Source organism: Lampetra fluviatilis, chromosome 6 (assembly GCF_964198595.1).
Source record: "Lampetra fluviatilis chromosome 6, kcLamFluv1.1, whole genome shotgun sequence".
In the NCBI taxonomy this organism is placed as follows: Eukaryota; Metazoa; Chordata; class Hyperoartia; order Petromyzontiformes; family Petromyzontidae; genus Lampetra; species Lampetra fluviatilis.
Window position 1 is genome coordinate 9694511 of NC_136280.1, and position 23022 is coordinate 9717532.

At 41.2% G+C, this 23022-nt stretch overlaps 1 protein-coding gene across 3 annotated transcripts in view; it reads right to left on the reverse strand.

Annotated features, from left to right (window-relative positions):
- Nucleotides 1–22756, reverse strand: part of LOC144933135 (serine/threonine-protein kinase TAO1-like) — a 33052-nt gene extending 10296 nt beyond the window's left edge. For 2 of the 3 annotated variants that reach the window (XM_078857719.1, XM_078857718.1), the window contains exons 1-15: nucleotides 22484–22756; nucleotides 16780–16842; nucleotides 14305–14391; nucleotides 11820–11952; nucleotides 10818–10889; nucleotides 10187–10288; nucleotides 8490–8535; nucleotides 7252–7348; nucleotides 6579–6692; nucleotides 4223–4314; nucleotides 3648–3741; nucleotides 2391–2472; nucleotides 1885–2052; nucleotides 985–1188; nucleotides 39–185 (exon numbers count right to left, since the gene is read on the reverse strand). In XM_078857719.1, the coding sequence (XP_078713845.1) occupies nucleotides 39–185; nucleotides 985–1188; nucleotides 1885–2052; nucleotides 2391–2472; nucleotides 3648–3741; nucleotides 4223–4314; nucleotides 6579–6692; nucleotides 7252–7348; nucleotides 8490–8535; nucleotides 10187–10288; nucleotides 10818–10889; nucleotides 11820–11952; nucleotides 14305–14391; nucleotides 16780–16793 (1452 nt within the window). In that variant the 5' untranslated portion in view covers nucleotides 16794–16842; nucleotides 22484–22756. The remainder of the gene's footprint in view (nucleotides 1–38; nucleotides 186–984; nucleotides 1189–1884; nucleotides 2053–2390; nucleotides 2473–3647; nucleotides 3742–4222; nucleotides 4315–6578; nucleotides 6693–7251; nucleotides 7349–8489; nucleotides 8536–10186; nucleotides 10289–10817; nucleotides 10890–11819; nucleotides 11953–14304; nucleotides 14392–16779; nucleotides 16843–22483) is intronic. The other variant, XM_078857720.1, reaches the window with a different exon arrangement.
- Nucleotides 22757–23022: the final 266 nt, after the last annotated feature.

Below are 23022 nucleotides of genomic sequence, written 5' to 3' on the forward strand. Positions count from 1 at the left end.
GCATAGGGATGGTGGTGCAGTTGTGTTGTTGCACTCACCACAGAGGCCGTGCGAATGGTCTGGAAGTGGTTGTGGTTGTGGTGGCGGTGATGTTGGCTAGCGCGGTGCGGTGGTAGCGGAGGGGTGCGTGACGTGTCTGGGTCCGAGCCCCTTCGGAGTCGCTCCTCCAGCAGGCAGTACTGCTCCTGCAAACGTAAGCACACGCACACACAAACACACACTATAGTGTATATGTTTATGCTATGGATGCAATCCAGCACTTTGGGAGTCGGGGTTGGTAGATCAGTCTGAAATTGTGATGTGAAATTCCTGCAGAAGGCGGTACAGCAAGCAAGTTTGTATGCAATTCCATAACATGAGTTTTTCCCCCACACATGTAATGAGCCAGAGCTTTACATTAATAAGTTCCTGACACATGCATGCATTCCTGGATTTAAGAATCTTTTAATTTAGATTCGTGCTAATGCTATGCAAATCATTCATTTAGGTTAATGGTAGGAGAGACAAAACAAAAATGCAGAAATGATGCAAGGCAAGTTGAGACATACTGTACAAATGACACAGAATGAGGCAGAACAGACAGTACAAATAAGGGCAGACATTGCAAACAAGGCATTAAAAACAAAACAAATAAACGATTCCCAATTTGAATAGTTACAATTCATCAAATCGCGAGATGGGGAGGGAGGGGGGGGACAAAGGTGAATGGTTACCAGACTACCATAATCTCCATATTATAAGTCGCACCGTTTTCCCCTGTATTTGAAAGAATAAGTTCAGTAGGCATTTCAAACCCAGTGCGTGTGTGTATTTAACCATATTTGAATATATTTTAACGAAACCACGCACAAGCCTTGGGGCAAGTCTTACTTTTCGGAGCTTCTTATAATCCAGAGAATACGGTAAATGTTACGTATACTATTAGCGAACAGGAGCGCGTGGCCTCTGCGCAAGCCGTCGCACACCTTGCCCTGTCACACTCACCGGCGTCACATGAATGACGGAGTTGCTGGACATCACAGTGCAGTCATCGTACATCATGTGCAGGTGGCCCTCGGGGTCGGGGGCCTCCGGCATGCTGGCCACACTGCTGCCCTGGCTGCCAGCGCTCACCGACGTGCTGGGGATGGACTGCGTGCTGCTCACGCTGCTCACCGTGCCCGAACGGTGAAGGTACGGATCCACCTCCTGCCCGGGCATGCGCACGTTCATTAATCCATTCAACATTGGTCGCTCATCCTTATTCACGCGTATATGGCACATTTAATTGAAAATGATTGGATTGCGTATACGTTTATTTATCATTTGTCAGCGTTAAAGTGATGTAGGCAGATGCACACGCGGCAGGCATCAGATTAAAGCAGACTACATTGGCAGCTTAAATTGATTAAATATAATGGTTATAAGAATAGTTTTACGATTGTCATTTTCACATTCAATAATTGTTAAGTCGATAATAGGTTCTACAGCCTATTGCCACTCCACTGCTGGATAAGGGCCTCCCCATGCAGTGCAGGTCATGGGGTTAACTGACCTACACTAACCATGCTAGTCAGTGCAGAATGGTAAAGGCTGAGAGTATAAAAGTCGAAGTACACATAGGACAGTACAACAATGGATTTTGCTGCACTGCCCTTTGCTGACAACGTGACCACACAGAAGCCTACCACACTGTTTTATGCGCGGAGGCCACCCATCCAATCACTATGCAGGCTCAACCCTGCTTGGCGTCTGGAATCGGATGCATTCCAGGTGATTTGGTCGAAGGCATCTTGATAGTAATGCATCATTCTAAATATATACATCAACAGCACAACGTACATTAAGGGTGGCCGAGGAATGTGTTGCACCAGACTTGAAAGGTATTATCCTGGCCAAGCTCACCTCATCGTCCTCTTGTGGTTCTGCAGACGGACCATTCTGAGTCTCCTGGAAGAGCAGCTTCTTCATTTTTCGGTACTGCAGGTTGTCCAGTTCGCGCACCGCATCCTTGGTGCGCTGGATCATCTCGATGAGTACAGACTCGGGCCGGTCTCGCATCACAAAAGCGTGCTGGATACAAGAAGGGGGTGGGGGAGGGGGGTGGGCACAGGCACACACGTCAAGACACATTTATTAGTCTAGTATAGGCGTACTGGGCTAAGCCAGGCTGCAGCGTTATTGTCTGCAGTGTTCAATACTCCAAGGTGTCCGTGCAGTCTGGTGATAAAGGCAGTCCTCCGCAGTAAGCATCATCGTCTGCACCTGTCCAAATTTAAAGTGTGGGCTTATCTGGACGCCCAATCTGACCTCGTCAACCCTACAATACCCATGTGTCCAGCTCGAAATTGCGTCAACTTACAAGTATGTGCCAAAGTCACAGCAAGAAAAAAGCATGGTACAGTACTTACTCGCAAAAGGCCGGCAGAAGTGGGTCGATCCTGTCCATTCTTCTGCAAACAGGAGTCAACGAAGTTCCTAAAGTAGTCCGACCTGCATGACATTTCACAGTCAAGAGGTTGGTGTCAGTGGCTACTTATGCCAGGACAGCAGACAGAGGCAGCATGCGGCACTGAAATAATGACTGTAAAAAGGTCTTCCTAATCTCATAGAGTAATTAATCAGTAATAACAAGAACATTACATCTCATTTAATGTTGAGTAAAACCAATCACCGTGAATGTGCTTGATCGTGGCATCTCAGAAACTAAGCAGGGCTGAGTCTGATTAGTTCTTAAATGGGTGACACCAGGGTTTGCCATGCTGCAAGTTGGCCATTTTCTGGCCAACTTGCAACCCCTTGTTGTGGGTTTTATAGTTTTAACTTACACGAAGCCAAACACTCATGAATGTTACTGTAAAACCTCCAAATGTATGACGGTCCTAAAATAAGTCTTGGGACTGACGTTTTTACCAGGTCAATTATTAGCATTCTTAAGTAAAACGTAAACAAAAATGTATAACAGATGTCTTGTACAGTAATGTTCAGATCAGTGCTATTGGCTTTATACTCCAATTACAATAAATAGCAGTTGATGGTGGTCAAATTTGCAAATAAGTAATCATTAAATAAAGAGATAACTTCAATGGTTAGGATAACTACTTACAATTTTTAATTTACCAGATAAGAGCCACTAAGCTATATAGCTCTTTTGCAGAAACGACTTGGTCAGAAATGATAGCTCAACGAAGTGGCTCATCACGTGGAAATTTATCGTAGCCAAATACTGCGTTTCAAAACATGGGAGGGAAAAACCGGAGGACGCGGAGAAAAATCCACACGACCATGGGGAGAACATGCAAACTCCAAATATACAGGCATCAGGGTCGGCATCGATCCCATGGCCCTTCTGTATTCCAGGTGAGGTAGTTAACATCTTGCCACCGTGTCACCCCTATATAAAGTTGACATGTACATATGTACATAGGCAATGTCATGTTTCAGACAAAATAATTTAACTCAAGCATCTGATGACTACACGCCAGTCATGTCCGATTATTATGGTAGCATAGTAAATTGTTGAAAGAGGGGACAGGTGTGCACACTTGCTAGGGGCAATTAGCAGCTGCTGCTTAAAGCTGAACATGGTGGCATATAGTGTCACGGCGATACAAAAGTGTGTGTACAGGGTAAAGCAAGACTCCCCCGCCATGTGGTGAGGTACTCACCACTCGGGCGACTGCAGTGTGGGAGAGTCATTCTGCGCTATGTGATACAAGGCACTCATTGCGTTCATGTTGAACAGTGGGGGCTTCCTCTCGGCTAAGAACATGGAAAGAAAAAAAGACATCATTAGGCATGGAACATTTTAACCTTCCCAAGATTTGATGAACCGTTACGATTCGGGTTCAGTTTATTTTAAGCATAGATTCATTTTGGTTAGTTCGTCTTATTTTGTACTGTGTCATGTCGGTGGTTCTGTTTCATTCATATCGTCTGCCTTGTTTTGTACCATATTATTTTGCCTATGAATTAAAAATGTATGACATTTACAATTCTTAGTCCTTACCCGAGTAACTTAAAACATGCATAGCGATGCATATAAATTTACTCTAACAGATGCATAATCACACATTCTTTAGCAATACATACTGTAGACTGCCCCAGACAAAAACAAGTAATCACTACACAATTATGTGACATTCTTATAAAGATATTGTTACAGCTGGCAGTGACTAAAATGAAATGGGCAGCACTGGTGCAATTCTATAGAGCCAATCAGGCTGTAGCGGAGTGCACTTACCCAGCTCTATACACGTGATGCCCAGAGACCACACATCCACCTTGCCGTCGTACTGGCCTTCATCCATGGCGAGAATCACCTCTGGAGCCATCCTGCACATAGCAGGGTGGGGGGGGGGGGAGTTCACCAGAGCAGCTCTTCCTTGGCCAGCTCTACCATAAACCGGTCTGACCATGATCGTGATTACAACTCTAAAATGTTTTTTCTACGGTGACATAATACACGCTAGATAAACGCAATTCATGTAACTAGTCACGGGGAAAGTATGAATCATTGACATACAATGTTGTTATTACAGTATTACACAATTCTTAAGAATTGCAAAATGTGTATTATATAAACACAAGTATAATTGTACACATGTCAATTTACGTAAAAGTCCCGGAATTGAGACGTTTGGTTAGTTCCATGTAAAACTGTCTTTAATGTGCAACGAAACAGAGTACTTGGAGAAAACCACACACAAAAACTCCTTTAAAAAATATTTTTTTTAAACAACGGTTTTATTTTAAAGTGCACTAAAAGGTAAATAACTCGATGGGACAACAGGACGTGGACGACATCTGAGCGAGCCGATTCCACTGTTTAGGGATGGCGGCGTTTTTCACCTACATAAAAAATATATAATGAATATGCCGTCCATGAATTTTTTTGTATTGCTTGAAAGGAGGCAATTAATTGATGAGTTGATGCCGATTTCAATACGGGCATGCATTGTCACCGGATCTGAGTACGTGTGCAAAATTTAAAATTGATTGGACAACGGAAAGTCGACTAACTTTTGATTACAAGATTTGACCACAACACAGCTTTCAAGTTAAGTAAAACCGTTTAAAAAGGGAACAACACCTGAGATTAGTACGGTTGGCTATGTATGCTTTTAAAGAAGTTCAACATACATACATCACACAATGTTGCATAGATGGGCTCAAAATGCTGTATTTCCATTTCCTGGCTACTTTGCAAACCAGAAAATATTAAAGTCTCACAATCTATGTGATCCACCAGCCCTTGCCTCGAAGGTGCTTGAATAAAAGTGTGCACCGCTATATGACACCATCATGCACCTGATGATATTTTTTCACACCGTGTTGCTTTCATGTTGTCATTAAAGTAACACGTTTGTTGGTGTTGCTCTGCTTTTCTTTTCATTACTAATTTATTTGCATTTACAATGTTATTAAACACCTTACATTTATAAAGAAATAAGGATGTAAAGATGAAAAGGGTCCTAGAGATGATGAACAGATGTTAACTTTAAATACACACAACGTATGTACACCAGATAACATCACTGCTGAAAGTGAGGATTAATGTTTTCCAGCTGCATTGATGTCACAAAAAATATACAGCTATCATTTAAAACAATATCTGAAATGCTTTAGAGTACTACTTTGGCAAAAAACAACGTGGTTGGTTTGATTTTACTGCAGTTGGTTTTCAATAAAATTGACAAGTAAAAAACTCACATGTCAATAACACTGCCATTGAATTGATCATTAGTTTGCTCCTAAAACTAAGATGAACCTGATATCCGATTGGTATTTACTCGACTACGAATTAAAATTTGACAGATGGCTGTTCAATGGTCTATCTTAAAACTGAATAAAAATACTTCCTTGCTTTCAAGCGGAATATTATGAGTAACCCCCAGCACTTGGCAAACGTAAAATATAGGACTGGGCACAGTTTACGAGCCAGCAAGCACCTCAACTAAAGAAAGGCAGGTCATATTCCTTTGATTACAGCTATTTCTTGACCTGTTATTTTGAATTTGACTGCAACATTGATTGTATAGCTATGATTAAATATGTAATATGCCAGTATTGGAAATCTTGTTCAATAAGCTGAGCTATGTTGCACCCCCCTACTTGCTCTCTTTGCTGCCATGAAAATAATGTATGCTGCCTTGAAATGACACAATCATAACCTGCCCATCCTGTTTGCGTGCGCAATCAAAATCTCAAAATCTCACAACCTTACAAGGAAACATTTTTGTACTGGGATTTTCCACTGCATTTGACAGTACTAGCTAATTATCATAATAGTTATATGATTAATAAATTTATAACCTTGGTTTTTCATTATTTTACATTTTTCACAATCCTAAAATGACTTAAGATAATAATGTAGAGAGAATTAAAGATGTAAGCACTGTACATAACTTTTTTAAACAGTGTGAAAGCAGAGACTGCAAAGGTTGTTGTGATTCGATTTTAAGTTACACTCAAGATGGCTGGAACTACAATAGGAACAAGGCATGTATTACACTTGATGTGTTATTTTGAACGAGCCATGGATACCAATACATCGTGGAGTTGTTTGTGAGTACTGGCTAAAGCTATGCGTTGTTTACCAGTAAGGCGTTCCCACGAAGGAGTTGGCGGGTGCAGTGAGGGAGGCAGAGCCAAAGTCTGCCAACTTGACCTGGCCGGGTTCTGTAAGGAGGATGTTTCCCGCCTTAACATCCCTGTACACGCATGCGAGCGCATGCACGCACGCACACACACACAATTAAAAACACAAATAAAACAACAACCACGCGCACACCACACCCATGTCTGCATGCCTGCACACATGCATTCCTACACACACCCAATGAATAACAACTGCCTACCCTCAAATAATTAGACTAAGGTTTATCGTGAGATGAGCAGTGCAAGGAATGCATATTTTGTATTAGTCATTAATTGTATTTAGTGAACATTCCACAAATAACAATTTTCACAACATGTAATGGATGGGTTAGTGGTGGATGATGCTGCGAGCTTGTAGTGCAGGTTTTGCATGAATATCACACTCATGATTAAGTGACGTCAATTAATTACAACAGTTGTAGCAAATAGTACATTTCCTGCATTGTTACAAATTTTATTGCAAGTTCCACATACCAATGCAATCGAGGCTCACTCACTTACTTCTTCTAGCAATTCAATGTTAACCTAAAATATGTATCACGTCAACGCTATCAAAGTGCCGCCGGTGATTGGTGTTGTGAGTTCAAGGCAAATCAAATGGGACGGGATTACCTGTGGATCATAGTGTGGTTGTGTAGGAAAGCCAGACCCTGGAGGGCTCCATGAGCAATAGCAGCTATTTCAATCTCCTGCAGAGGTTTCTTATGCACTGTACACAAAAAATAAACCCAAACCGTTCAATGACAAAGCATCAAAAAAACAACATCACACCAGGCACCGTTAAAGGCCAGCAAGGAAAGGTTAGATCGACCTAGGCTAAAGTCTTCTTTGCCTTGTGCAATTAAGATGGCTACAGGGCACAATTTTGAAGAGCACAATTTTAGAAACCGGCTGGCCAAGCCTGACTGTCCTTGGATTGGGCCAGGTTCCTTTCCTTGGCTCAATGGTCAAAACCGTTCCCCTGTGAGCACGAGGTGGGTTTTCTGAGGGGCTCCTCCCTTACCTCGCAGGTCAAAACCCTTCTCTGTAAGCCCAAGCTGTCAAGTTAGGCAACTGCTGCTTGGCATTTCACTTTGACCGTTGCAGGCGTTACCATCTGCTGTCATTACAGCAGCAGATTCTGCCTTGAAACCTGACCTAACCCTTTTCTCAAAGCTAGCCAATGTCCACAGGCGCAGAACAAGCCGAGCCATGCGAGATGGCTCGTACAAGCACAAGCTGGCCAGAGCTACTCCTGATGGGGGTTCACCGTGCCCTGACCTGGGAAGCTGATGGGGTAGTTCACCCTGCCCAAGGATGCCCCGAAGGCTAGCGGACAGGAGCGCCTCACGCCTCCCTTTGATGAGCTGACACGAGGCCGGACTTGCCAAGCCACCATTAACGACCAAGGTCAAAAGTTCTACTCTTTCTCCATATGGCCATTAATAATGCCCTTACCATAGGCAAGATATTTAATCCCAACCCTCATTTGTATCATTCTTGGGCTATAAGATTCAATTTGAGCCAACATTAGCCTGGGCACTATCATCAGCAGCCAGGCCACAAAAGATGAAAACACACAAATGCCACATTTTCTAAAGCAACAATGAGCAATATTTGAATGCTGTAACTGATTCATTAAAGTTTATTAAATATTTGCAGTTAATAAGTTGAAACTGCTTTTAATGTGACTCCATTGTGAAGGTATCCAAAACAATCCAATATAATAATGCAGCGCTTTGGCACACTTAATTTTTCATGAAGCTTCAAATGCCGCTCCTACTACAACCTTTTGTATTTCACTCTTGTTGTGTCCTGTATATCTTTGGCATTTATCTGGAAAGATATACTGTTTATGGTCACAATTTTACCTTCAAGTAGGTCAGATGCTGATCCAAGACAGTACTCCATTATCATCTAAAATACAGAGTAGATATTATAGCACAAGCCTGTTAATATGCAACAATCGTGAATTAAAATTGCTTGACAACCACAAGTCAAAATAACCTCTTAAAAGTCATGACAAACATCATCATAATAGGCCATTGCCTATTCACTGCTGGATGAAAGCCTTCCCCCTCAGTGTCCTGTGACATAGCAATCGTCTCACTACTGCACAAACTCAGGAACGCTCTCTCCTATGGTTACTATTCCGTCACTTGCACATCCAATTGGCCATTCATCAATTACAGCAACATGTCCTGCCGAAGCCCACTTACTTTGTTTAAAGTTTTAATTATGAACACTTAACTGTACATGTTATTAGAATTTACATTTGCATACCTCAGTGTGGCTCCAATTCGTTTAGGATTTAAGAAAAATCACTATACTGTAAGAAAAAGTTACTTTTGGGCAATTTTAGTATCGCGCGTAAGCTCTGAAAAGTGCTCTCATTCAATTCCAAGCCACAGTGGAGAGAGCGCAATTTGGGATATGGCCAGTGAACCAAACATGCACTTCATTGTCGAGCCCACGGAAGAACATCCTAGTTTCAAATTTACTCCACAAACAATCGTATGCACTGAAGCACATCAGAATATCACAAGGGAGATGCAGCTATTTTGTACATTAAAAAAAACACTGCGTTTAAACCAGTGGGACTACGGTTACCAATCTCAAAACATGAACCACACAGTACACCACTGCCCGCTCAAGATTATTCGCCAGCAACAATTCAGATATTTCAGATATATGTTCAGCAGGCTACTTCTTAGGTCAGCCACTGGCTCACCAACCACAGCCTGAATGTACAACTGTTAATGATCAACTCTTTGTATTTTAGGATGATATTGCTTTTTACCAGAGGTGGGACAAAGTCATTGTTATGCAAGTCCAAGTCGAGTCGCAAGTCATCAAATTAATGACTCGAGTCTGACTCGAGTCCAAGTCACATGACTCGAGTCCACATCTCATAGGTGAGACAAAGTCATTGTTATGCAAGTCCAAGTCGAGTCGCAAGTCATCAAATTCATGACTCGAGTCTGACTCGAGTCCAAGTCACATGACTCGAGTCCACATCTCATAGGTGGGACAAAGTCATTGTTATGCAAGTCCAAGTCGAGTCGCAAGTCATCAAATTAATGACTCGAGTCTGACTCGAGTCCAAGTCACATGACTCGAGTCCACATCTCATAGGTGAGACAAAGTCATTGTTATGCAAGTCCAAGTCGAGTCGCAAGTCATCAAATTCATGACTCGAGTCTGACTCGAGTCCAAGTCACATGACTCGAGTCCACATCTCATAGGTGAGACAAAGTCATTGTTATGCAAGTCCAAGTCGAGTCGCAAGTCATCAAATTCATGACTCGAGTCTGACTCGAGTCCAAGTCACATGACTCGAGTCCACATCTCATAGGTGAGACAAAGTCATTGTTATGCAAGTCCAAGTCGAGTCGCAAGTCATCAAATTCATGACTCGAGTCTGACTCGAGTCCAAGTCACATGACTCGAGTCCACACCTCTGCTTTTTACTAAAAGATATGTATTAGGTTCCATTTCATGATTTAAAAACATGTTCAATGAACGAAAATCATGCATCTTTATTTTTGTTTTCATCGCGTGAACTCACCCAAGCAGTGTGCTCACGGAGGTAGCAACCCTTGTACTCAATGATGTTGGGATGTTTCAACTTCGTCAAAAACTTAACTTCTTTAATGATATCTTGCCATTTCTGGGAACAAGAAAAGGAATGGAGCACAGCTTGTAAGCACACATAGCAAGGTTCACTCAAGTTCTACAGTCATGTGATGGCATGTCCACGCGTGGATTAGCAGATGTTATGGACAAAGCGGCATTAAACGGCAGAGGACTAAGATCAAGACAAGAGTCAAGTGCATCTAATTACCAATCATCTGTATTTAAGCTAGAGTCTCGTTTAAATATTTTAATAGGTCTTCACACAGTGCAATGGTATCAGAATTAAGTAAACTGTATGATTATGATATGCGATAGTGAAGCCAAGAGCACCAATGCATCGAACACAATAAAAACAGAATGCAGTAAACCGACAACAGGGGCGTGTAACGAAATCAGTGAAGATTTCCATCCAATGCTCAGAAATATTTTATTATTTTGACAATCCAAAACAACTTCAACTCGCTGTGTGTTGCTACTGACCCTAGGAAACACCAGCAGAATTTTATTATTAAACCAATTACAAAAAAAAACACTGATACAGCAAACTGAAAACGTTCCCTTACCTCATTAGACTGTTTTCCACTGTAGGACATTTTCTTAATAGCCACAACCTCACTGGTGTGGATGTTTCGTGCCTGCAAGTCACAATAAAAACACATTTCTGGCTTTAATTATATAACCACAAGATTGCTTGAAGGTGATCTCAAGCCAACTTAAGTTACGGGTCATCTGTAAAGTATGTGCACGTTTGTGTACATGCAGGGGGGCTTTTTTGTTTTTCAAGCATTCAGGAAATGTATACGTATGAATGCGTATGCAAAAGCAAGATGTGTCCAAGTCGTGTATTAAGTAAAACCACATTTTAATGGCAAATTGTTGGACGTAAAATATCTCAGTACGAATCCCAGAACATGACTCACATTTCTGGCTAAGACACCTCAAACATCACTGGGTTTTTGGTGAGCATTCATGCGAAATAAATTCTAATAACAATAATTACATTTTCTATCACATTACTATGTTTTGACAATGATATGCAGTTCAATATTAATAATTAGTGTACTCAAACTATCTAGAACCAAAGATTATATATAACAGAAAAATGACCGTCACATAGTATTTATGCATGGCCGTTATTTCATATTATGTTGTAACATCATAACGCTGCAATTTACGTGAAGATCAGCCCAAACACCAAAACAATCTAAAACCTTACCATGTGGCTCTGGTAGCTTCCCTCGTAACAAAAAAATGCAGTGCCTATGTGGGCACTACCTGCATCATGTTTGTATTCATGCAGGTTACTTTAAAGTGTCATATCTGCTGTGAGAAAGAATTCCTAACATTTCATACTATAAGACACACACATTGCTAATGTGGAAAAAATAAACTTAACAGGTGATTTATTGTGCAAGTTACTCATGAGAAGATGAAGAATGAGGTAAGAAAAGTACCCATCCATGAGACTTTCCATCACATCCTGCAATCACTCATGCCTCAACATCTCATACAGGTGTCCCCCCCCACATATCCATCTCCCTTCATTAGTTCCCACAGATACTCACAAAGTAGACTGCACCAAAGCTGCCATGGCCAATCTCCTTGAGGTCGCAGAACAGCTTCTCAGGGTCCTCCTTAAAGAAGAGCTCTGCCACCTCCGGATCTCGAAGGCTTCCTGCCCGACTATTGGACGGCATCCTGCAAACAGGCAGAGGGAGTGGGGATCCCGCGAACACAAACAAGTTGGTACATGCTGCACGCGACTATAAAGCAAGCCAAGAAAAGCCCAATAACCACCATCTCTCGTTCTATGAACTCCAAGCATAAGTGCTACTCGAGGGTACCTATTACATAGGCTTGCGACAATGCACCGATTTATCAATTAAAAGCGATAATTAATCACGCTACATGCATCATATTATAAGAATTGATCCTTTTACATATTTTAAATAAATTACATGCAAATGATATGGCAATTAAATCATACAAAAAGACAGCAAATTAGATGAAAAATAATCAATTCATAAATCAAATCATGACTCAGAATCGTGACAATTCATCTGATCACTGGAGGACGAATTGTTACATGGTAAATTGTTATTAAGGCTGGCATGGCACAAAGGGCTGGGGTCACAATCTCCATGCCCAGCTGCTTGATCTCCCCAATGTTGATATCAACACACGATACCAGCTAATAATTAGCATTTTGACTATTTTCAATTCGTATACGTTGGGTGTAAATAATTTCAATGCCACCTGCTGCTACAAAAAGTACAATGCACCACAATGTTAAAAAAGAACAGATTTTTATTTAAATAAAAATCCTGAATTGTGATAATTATATCGCAATGGGGCCAGGGTCAATGCAGGCCTATGGCTACCTGGAATAAAAAAAAGTCTCCCAGAGTAATATGTTCAGATATTATTGGTTAAATTGGATGATATGTCCTGTCAAGAATGTTTAATGATGTGTACTCAAGGTTGTGGCGTACTATGCCCTGCCTGACGCGACCATCTCACCCCTCAGTTTAGTCCATGAAATAGGATCGCAACTCACTGTTGTACAAACATCATACGTATACATTTGATACACAATCGTTCAGGGCCGTGACATGCACATAAGAAATTAACTTTAACAAATCTCTCGTGTATTATAACTGGAACAATTTATAATATACAGGACAGCCCTTGCATCAATCCACTACTGGAATACGGCCTCCCCACGCTATTGTGGGAATTGTTTGACCATACTTCCTTCCATTGGTTAGTGCAAGTTGGCGAAGAGAAGGCCCAGTACGGCTTAAGATATCACTGTCCACCGACATCTGTGGCTGGAACTCAAACTTAGATGGTCAGGTTTATTATAGCTCCAGTGTAACAACCAAAGGGCCACCCGTGCTCCACCCCTATCTCTATTCTAACATGTACTTATAATTTATTCAGGGATTATGTGTATGTTATATAAAATAGTTTACATTTTTGAAGAAAACAGTGTGAACAGTCGCTTGCTTATAAACACATACAGGACACCAGGAAGAATGTTCTGTGAAACATTCATATCTCTATTCTATATACTTCTGGCATTTCGTCTGAAGACATTTTTAAGTCTTCAAAATAACTAAACAAGACGGCTTTCGCTTCAGTGCGTGCATAACTCTGAAATACACTGTACCTCAACGTCAATAATACATTTTTGCATAATGTTAAGATTGGGCTGCTAAATTTCCATTCCTAAAAAGATTAAATGACACTGCTTATTGCTTTGGTAGCCCTCATTGAGGGTACCTTAGCTTATAACTGTCTGGAAAGACAAGGCAGGGTGTAATAAACTGCATCCAGCTTGTGCAAGACCTTTTCTAAGAAGAGAGCAAAGGTGTAAAGTTGATTCTTGGAATTCAGGTGAATTCTCAAGATCAAAACTAAACAAAGATGGTCATAATACTCATTCAAACCATTACGTAAAACACATGCATTTATGATACGATGCGTTAACAATGGATATGAATCACGAAGGTAGCTTAAACTTAAGTATGTTGTTGTACAATGCATAAAGGTATCACAGCAATAACATTATAAAACCATGGTATTTACAGCTTTTTACATATTTACAACACTGATTTACTGAACAACAATAAAAACATCAAGATATATTAGTAAGTTTACAATTATATTCAATTTCGTGAGACCGCAAATTATAATACTGAGTGACCCAACCAGTTTTCCTTGTAAATGTATATCCGGTGGATTAATCATCGCTTGTGGCCAGGCAAATTGACAAGTCACAGTGGTCTACATGTAAATAAGTTACCTCTTGATAGCAACCCTATCATATCCATTATACACATTAACATTGATGCATTTAACCCATTTCTTTGGGAGTAAAACAAAAATTAGTTTGGAAATCACTTAATATAAGAGGTACATTGAATCAAACCGGCCAGGCGGCTCAGCTGTATTGCGAGTTGCTCGCAACAATACGGTTGCAAGTTAAAATCCTGGTTGGGGGTTGACTCAGGCCATCATCCCTCCGGGGTCAATAAAAACGAGTACCAGTTTGTGGGGAAGTCAACGGTGGGAGTCCTATGGACAGACTCGTCTCCACCATAGGATGGTGGAATTTCCACCAATGGCTCAGGGCTGTAAACAACAAATGAGCACCGCCTCAATGCTCATTTAAGCAGGAAATCACGTTGATACGTCACCGAAGAGCACGTGTAATTAAAATCTGAGAAACGTAATTTTAATTCTCAGAATTGAGTTGGTTTCTAAAATTCATTTGAGAGGCTCCTTTAAATAGATTAAAGACCATTTAGATCATGCATCACCTTTGCAATGGGGACACGAGTACAGTGTAACACAAACTGCACATAGCACATGTGTAATATGATGTACAATTTTCAAGGCAAATGTGCATATATGGAAGGCACATGCACACAAACTATTGGCAGTCAAAACCAGTTTGTGGAAATGTATTGGTTTTATAACAGGGTTTTCCTCTACCTTCTTATAAACCACAATAATAAAGAAAAATCTTGCAATTCCCTTAGCACCCTCATAACATTGCACTATTGATTCAACCAACGGATGGAGAAATTATTTACATCAAAATAAAGATAATGACGAGAATTTCAGGAAAGCAACGACATGATTTGACAACAAATGGTCCCGTGTTAATTTAGTTCCTATGCCATGTGATAGGAGATTTTGCTCCCTTTATTCAGAGTAGATATTTACATTTCAGCCCTTCTCACCTAATAGATCACAATTTTTTTTATTAACACCTCATTCCACTCAACTATGGTTAAAGTTTAAACAGATATGTACACTTTTCCACTTTTGGCCTTTCTTTCGGTCGACAATAACACATTTTATCGTTGAAGTATGCGATAATCTGTTTTCGTGAGACGATGTTGTACTGCCTGTGGCTCTAGTCACAGTAGAATATCTACATTTGTTTAAAAGTGGACATAAGCAGTAGATCAACCTTTGGTGATAAGCCTCACAACAGAACAAATTCTGTCGCAACACTTGCCTTTGTTATGAGATCAGGCCCTGTGAGGCAAATGCTTGCATTCCACTTATGTGGCTTCCATTGCTTAGTACACCCAATAAGTAACAAGCAGGAGGTCATGTGCCTCCAACTTCCTGCGTGCTTGGTGAGTCATGTGTGCCAAGATTCATGTGACTGAAGGGGACAGTGTGGCACAATTCTGGCTGCCCAATTTCACAAAACGGAACCCTGCAGTGAAATATAAAAGTTGCACCACTGTCTTGCCAGAGCACAAGGACAATACACGACAGTGAGGAGTGTAGCTGCACGTTTATCAGTGTGTTCATGCCAAAGCTATCAATTAATGCAGTTGTTCATCTCGAACGTAATGGACAGAACTAAGCATGAGAGTAGTCGTGCGATGATACAATTAAGGAAATCGTTTTCAGATAATAATCCATATACTGAATAATTCCTTGCAATTTTCTAAACATCATCCACCACTTGTAAATACTGAAGAATAGAAAAATGCAGTCATTTAGTAATTAAATAGTCTCGTGAAATGCAGCCATGGTAAATTCACAAAATTATCACAATCCACAGGGGATTTAATGTCGGCGTAAATTATCAGCCAGACCGATTATTCAGGAATATTCTCATTGTGCATCGTTCGGTGCCTACGGCTGTAGTCACACTTACGAGGCCTTTATCTACATGTGAGCTTGGTAACTACAAAAACAGCTGCCTGCCCAAAAATATAATTAATTATGATGACAAAGCATCACGGGAGATATACTTTTTTGGTACCAAATCCCTCTTTCTTGCACCATGCTGGGAGGCTTAAGTCAGTTACAGAGTGTTACACCTCGTGCAGTGTGGAGCATCAAAATTCAGCGTCCTTCCCAGGTGGTGGTTGACAACTATGGCATGTGTCAAAATAATTAGATTTTTTACGATACATAAATTACGAAACCAGCACTGTAATGAAGCCAAAACCAGTATACAATTCCCTGCTCCCACAGCTCAAACAGACACACAAATGTGGACAACTCCCAGCTTCCTTGTTGGGCTCAATGATTCAACACTAATTAATAACGTTCAATCTTTCTGGGCAAGAGATTATTACACGTGGTCCTATCCAATTGCATACCTTAAGGACCACAAACTATCCACGAGCATTGGTTCAAGGGCCAACATGTATTGTCAGAATGGAACAATGACATCGCTGTTCAAACGTGTTTTAAGAACGTGATCTCCATATTACAGCACAAATTAACCACTCAGTTCTCATAACCCAGAGCATGAAGTGTATAAATTACTAAATCAATAAACAAAATAGAATTGTTCAAATGCAGGATACAACGATTTTCAACAACCACCCAACCCAATCGGACGTCAATGCTTGGGTTAAATGTGATATGATTACAATCTTGGGTTTCCGCAGTTTCCACACTTCGCTATAATAAAACACTCTCTTCCTGTGGCGTCGGTGGCAAAGTAAGGGTTAAAGACAAACATGGACCCCTTATGCTTACCTGTGTTGATTCATGGACACCGGTAGTGTAAGCCTGTGGGGTCCAACGGATGGTATGGCACTCCTGTGAGAAAATAAAAGTAAATGATTAGAAAAAACCGAACACAAACAAAAATAAAATAGCTGCTGCACTTCAGTACACTGCATTACCGATGGCTATAGATGTATGCACCTTTTGATTCAATCGAACTTGGCCGTGGGGTCAATGGGGTTTAAAATACAAAAAATATGTCCAAGGACATATATTAAGGAAACATTGTCTTCTTTTATTCCCCACAACTACGCAAACGATTTTGTTGAATTATGTATTATAACAGTTTGGGTCGAACTTGGACACATATCTTAAATAGGGCGCCGCCCCTTGTTTTTGTATCTAGTAGTTCACCAGCATTGAGTCAAGCAAGCCTGATGGGAGACGGTATGTTAAAACTGGTCCTGAGTTTGCTTCTATTGAATCAATGCTGCAGAAATTATTCACTTCTAGAAGGCCGTGAGACTGATGGGTGTGAAAAAAACTACCTTTATATATATTTTTTTACGTGGAAACATATATTAAGGAGACATATCGTCTGCTTGGCCAACTTGAGTAAGAAGCGTCTTCACTCTTTATTCCTAGCGTCACGGCAATCAGTCACGTGGTCCTACACTGTACTCTTGTTTCTGGTATGCTGGTGGCGATTGGTTTCTTTGTACTCGGGCAGCACAAGGAGGGAAAGACTTATTTACTAAATTAGAATGGATCGGCATGAAACAATGGAAGCATTGAAGAGGTTTTTTTTGGGAATTCATTATTATTTAGGTAGTGCACTCAGCAACAAATATCTCCCTTTTAAATTCGCGTAATATGATATGCTTTATTCCCACTTGCTTGCATAAGCTATTTCCACAATTAGATTCTATTAATTAACTAGTCAATAAATAATACCCAGAAGTTTAAGTGCTCTCATTGCTGATAATGTAACTATTGCTGTATACTGAAAAATGTGTCATCGATTTAGTACAGCTGTAAAGGCATACATAATAGGGTATGTTTATATATGGCTCTTCTGGACATGTGAAAAAGTCTAAATAAAGATTCCGATTCTGATAAATATGTTTCAACATTTTACATCAGTTATCATTGCATCATTAAAACGTTAAAACAAATTGTCACTCCACTGCTTCAATTTTTTCAAGTATTTTTGAAGATATTGCTTCATCCCCATACAGGCCTATATTAACAATGGGCCAGCAATGTTTCACATCTCCTTTGCTAGACGAAACAACACACAGCAGGAAAGAACAACAGAAAGGCTACGACTTCAAATTGTAACAGGTGATATGCCACCACACACGTGTAAGCAATGGTGCAACGTGTCGATAACGTTCTGAGAGGCTGGGTAAAAAGAAATCGAGTGTTTTGGCGCACCAAGCAGAGGGTCATAACAAAACAGGTCCTCCTTGTAAAACGGGGCCATAAATGGTTTAATGGAGCTACTCTGCTTCAATGCATTACATTAAAAAAACGGGCCCCTGCTTGTGGACAGGCTATCTGCACTTTAATTAGACTTCCCTGGATATAGGTATCAAATTAAACAAAATTACCACCTTTTAAACAGCCCTGATGATGTTGAATAAAGAATGTGCAATTATATCATTAATATGGTTCTGCCTACAAAGCAGTACCATTAAATACTTTATTGTTACCAAGTACAGGAGTGTCAATAAGAAAAAAAGTTATAATTGTAAAAGCATTACATTTGGGTTAAACTATTCCTACATACAAATACTTATTGTCTAAAATTGTTCATAATTTTGGCAAGAATATTCCAAGAAGCAATGCACAATCTGGTATAATAATTGCCACGTTCAAACCAGCATGTGTGGACAGGCACACTTTTCAGAATTAATATTCGGCATAACTTGGTAAAAACACTCGTACCCTTATTGACATAGACAAATTTGTTTGAAAGGGAAGTCAATGTTACAAATCCGTACTAGATGGATGAACATAATTTCTCATGTTGAAGGAGAGTCAGACAAGCTTACCTATTAATGGACAGCCATGTTACCTTGGCTAAAATCAATCTGCCCCAGCAAATACATCAATGAACAACACCACTGCCATGTGACAAAAGTGAGTAATCTGTAAGCACACAAGTGAACCAGTAAGTATTAACACGGTCAAGAGGTACTATCCAACAGCTACATTCATTCACAAAGGAAGACACCAATAACTCTACTCATGTGGTGCAGGTGAGCACTAAGAATATCACTGGACAATCAGAATACCTTGCACTACAGCAGAACCATGAGTGGACTCACTCGTGTCAGTGACCTTTCTGTGAGGCACCACACAGCTTGGCATGCTTGACAAACAGCTAGCGATGCAAAGTGTCTCAGGACAACATACGTTGGAGCGGATAGCGGCAGGTAGTCAGGGGAGGTGGGACAAGAACAACCCTGAAGCCATTACTCTTATTAATACCAAGTATCTTTACGTAAATGGGTAGTGTCATTAAGTGATACACAGCTGCATGCAAGTCCTGAGAATAACGACTCAAGGCAGATGCTTAATTTGGTCACACTAGCACACCGTGTTCCACTGTGCAAAGTGTCAGGGGACCTTTAAAGTCCAAAAGCGGATGGGTGAAATGACTTGGCGTCACCTCCAAAGGACAGCCTGCCATTGCAATGTTACACTCACTTCTAAGCACGAAAGACTGGGTCAGGGATGTGATCTGTGATCCTTGAGATGAAACAACCTCCAACTCACTTGGGCAGACTACTGCAGAGGTGTTAAGATGAATCATGATCCCTAAAAGTGACTCACAAGGCCATCTTGCAACATCAACACACCTGCATATCTATACAATGGAATAATGTATCAGTTATTTTATAATACAATATTGTTATACACATTTAAGGTGTTTTTTTTCCTCATGCACCATTATTAAATTATACCTTTAAAATAATAATGCATGAAATTCTGCATGTTGAATAGTACGATTTAAGCATACCATTTTTGTTCAAGATGGCTTTCCAATACAATGCCTACTTAGGCCAGGATCAAGTTCTCCATATGATGATGTGTGAATGTTGAACTTCGTTTGAACCTTACATAGCCAACCGTGCTAATCAGAGGTGTGGGGGAAGGACAACTAAACACAAAAAGCATGGCACGTTATTTTGGCACTACCCTTTTGCCTCGATTGTAAATTCAAAACGTAGCTGTCAAGAAAGAAATGAAGAAACAAGTACTGTATAAGTATCAAGCTAATCTTTATCCTCAACTTCCTCAATATTACCATTTAATTAGAAACAAATGCAAATATACCGTGAGAAAAGCTCCAGTGCTCTTCATATATTGTCTTGCAACTTTGCTGATCAAGCTTGTGACAGAATATGATTAAAACAACAGCATTATATCCCTCTCCATTGAATTAAACCCATCCATGTTTTGGCCCACTCAGAGCTTTCATCATTACAGCTAAGTTGGACAAGCAACCTAGGATATAACTATCGTAACTGTCCAACAGAGTTTGGATGGTACGAGAAAAGGACGGGATCTAGCCAGAGTTGGTCTAAATAAAAGCAGGAGTTGAACTGGTGCCAAGAATGATCAGGACAAGAACCACATTTTAACACTTACAGGGGGTTATCTGAAACGCAGACATGTTTCAGCAAGTCCAATGAGCCTTTCTTGGCCCCATGATCAGAGTGATGACAGCACTACTCGCTAACTGGAAACACTTAACACATGGACCCATTTTAAACTCAATTATGTACAGCAATCGGCAAGTTTGGGAATCGCACACATTGCTGCAGCAAATGATACATCTCCTAATTTCATAGAAGTCAATCAGACCCCTCATTTGAGATTTTAGACGAGTAGCACATTCTAGCAATGACAACGCTGTTGATAATCACAGTAGTAATATTGACTTTTAATATTTATAGGCTATAAAATGGATGGACAGTCTTATAATCAAGATAACTTTAATTTAGTTAAAATGCCGCAAAGCACGCATAACCCACCCACCCGTGCTCAAAACCTATAGGCTGATAGAACTTGAATATACAATGTATATGCTTATAGCTCCAAATAAATGTTAACATCTATTTATATCTTTCTGCCAGAAAAAGCCAAATGGACAAATTGTCGACTACAAATTCCATGGGGAAAAAAACTGGTACGGATGTAGTCAAAAACGAGATACGGATAAGCATGGCAGTTATGACCAATAAACTTGTTTTAAAAGTCCCTGCCAAAATTATTTCTACAGTTTTTTTTCTCTTTCTTGTATGTCTAAGACTCTAAGGGACTTCCCCCCACGTCAGGTAAGTATTTCGATGAAGCACATCATTGGCATGTTACACTTACGTAACATCTTGTCATTGTGCTGTCTACCTAATTTGTAACGTCACCCCATAACAAAACGATGTACTTTACATAGGGCAACATACCAAGTAATTCTGAGCCTCACGCAGATTTTAAATTAACTGTATAGACTATATACCGATCAATACATCGTTTCCTTGCGTGTATATTTGTACGATAATCCGATATATGCATGTGAAGTAAAGAGTAAGCAAATGTATACTTTTAAGAAAAACCGCCATTTGGGCAGCCGTCAATAAGACGTCCCCTGCCTGTTTGACTGAACCGAAGGAGGCCGTACGGTCCAGTGTGCGACACGATTGAAAAAAATGACATTTATAAAAATAAACGGTACCAATAGCCGATACTGGCCAAGCTTGTTCAATCACCGCATGCCATATCAGTAAATATGCAGTTTTTTTGCGAGCAGCGCAGGTTATTTTACACAATTTTATTTGTAAAACCTTGCTTCACAAATAACTCCACCGGGACCAACACGTGCCCTACTTGCAAACCTGTCCTGGTTAAAGAATGTTCAGCTTCGTGTGTTTAAATTCCCAGGTCATATCGCTCCACTTATTAATTAAAAGGGACCTCTATTATAGTGGCCACGTTCAGCCGTATAAGCAAATTACATTCATGTACTCTTAACCTACTGCTCAGTAATGAATATGAAAATAACGTTGGTCCAACACGCGGCCAGGTTTTATTCATACGAGCATTCATATTTTATCAAGGCGAAAAAGTGTCAGTTTGACATATCGCACGGCACAATGTGTCTCAGTCTGGTTCATGAAGAAAAAAAACACATGCCCAGATTTGTACAAATTTTCACTGTAAACAGGTGAGATGTACAAAACAACGCCACAAATTGGGTGGGCCTTTAATTATTGTTAACACATCGCATCGCAAACAAAGGCACAAGAAGACATGGACGAGAGAGGGGGGGGTCACGTATTCTTGTTTACATGGCAGCATCGTGCCATGTAATATTTTCAAATACAAAAGGCATCCCGTCTCCCCCGTGTCTCTACTGTACGTGACCAAGATCGTTACCACAATACATTATCGCATTCCCCGCACAACGGGACATTTTCCCAATACACATATCAAACATCGCCACGACGCCTATAATATACTCACACATGCGACGCGTAAACAAACCAAAGGCGATCAAACGATCCGAAGAAATGTCCCGTCTTTGTGTTGGCTTTTTTTTTGGGGGGGGGGGTGGGTCTGGCGCCGTGATAAAGAGGGCCCACGCCATCGGGCGTTTTAGGCCCGAACCCCCGACGCTCGACTAGCGGCTCTGCCGGCCGAAGCGCGCCGATCGCGGGCTACGTACCCACGTCGAACCGGTAGCGACGTCGCGGTCCACGGTCTCCGGGGAGGGGGGGGGGTTCTTGAAGAACGAAACGAGGCGACTGGTTTTTTTTTTCTCCCCCCTTCACACACAGACGCGGTTAAATCCCCGCCGACGAGGATGAACGCCGTGACGACGAGAAACTTTAGGCGGCGACGGCGGCAGCTGCGGCGCAGTTTTATGGTGTTTTTATCGCGGCCGAGCCTTCTAACATTTAACTCGCCATCACATTTGCTACGCCAGATAAGCTGCGGCCACCGCACGGGCTTGCGGGGGGGGGCGGTGTCGGTGGGCAACGGCTACCGAACGCGCGCGACGATTGGTCCGATGGAATGACGTAACGCCAATTTGACCAATCGTAGCGCGCGCTTTGAGGCCGCGGGCGCCGCTAATGAGCGTTGGGAAATTTAATGCGGGGGTGGAAGTGGGTGGGGGTGGGTGGGGGTGGGTGGGGCCCCTCCCCCCCTCCCCCCCTCCCCCCCCTCCCCCCCTTCTCGTTATCCGGATCAGGGCCCCGGGGC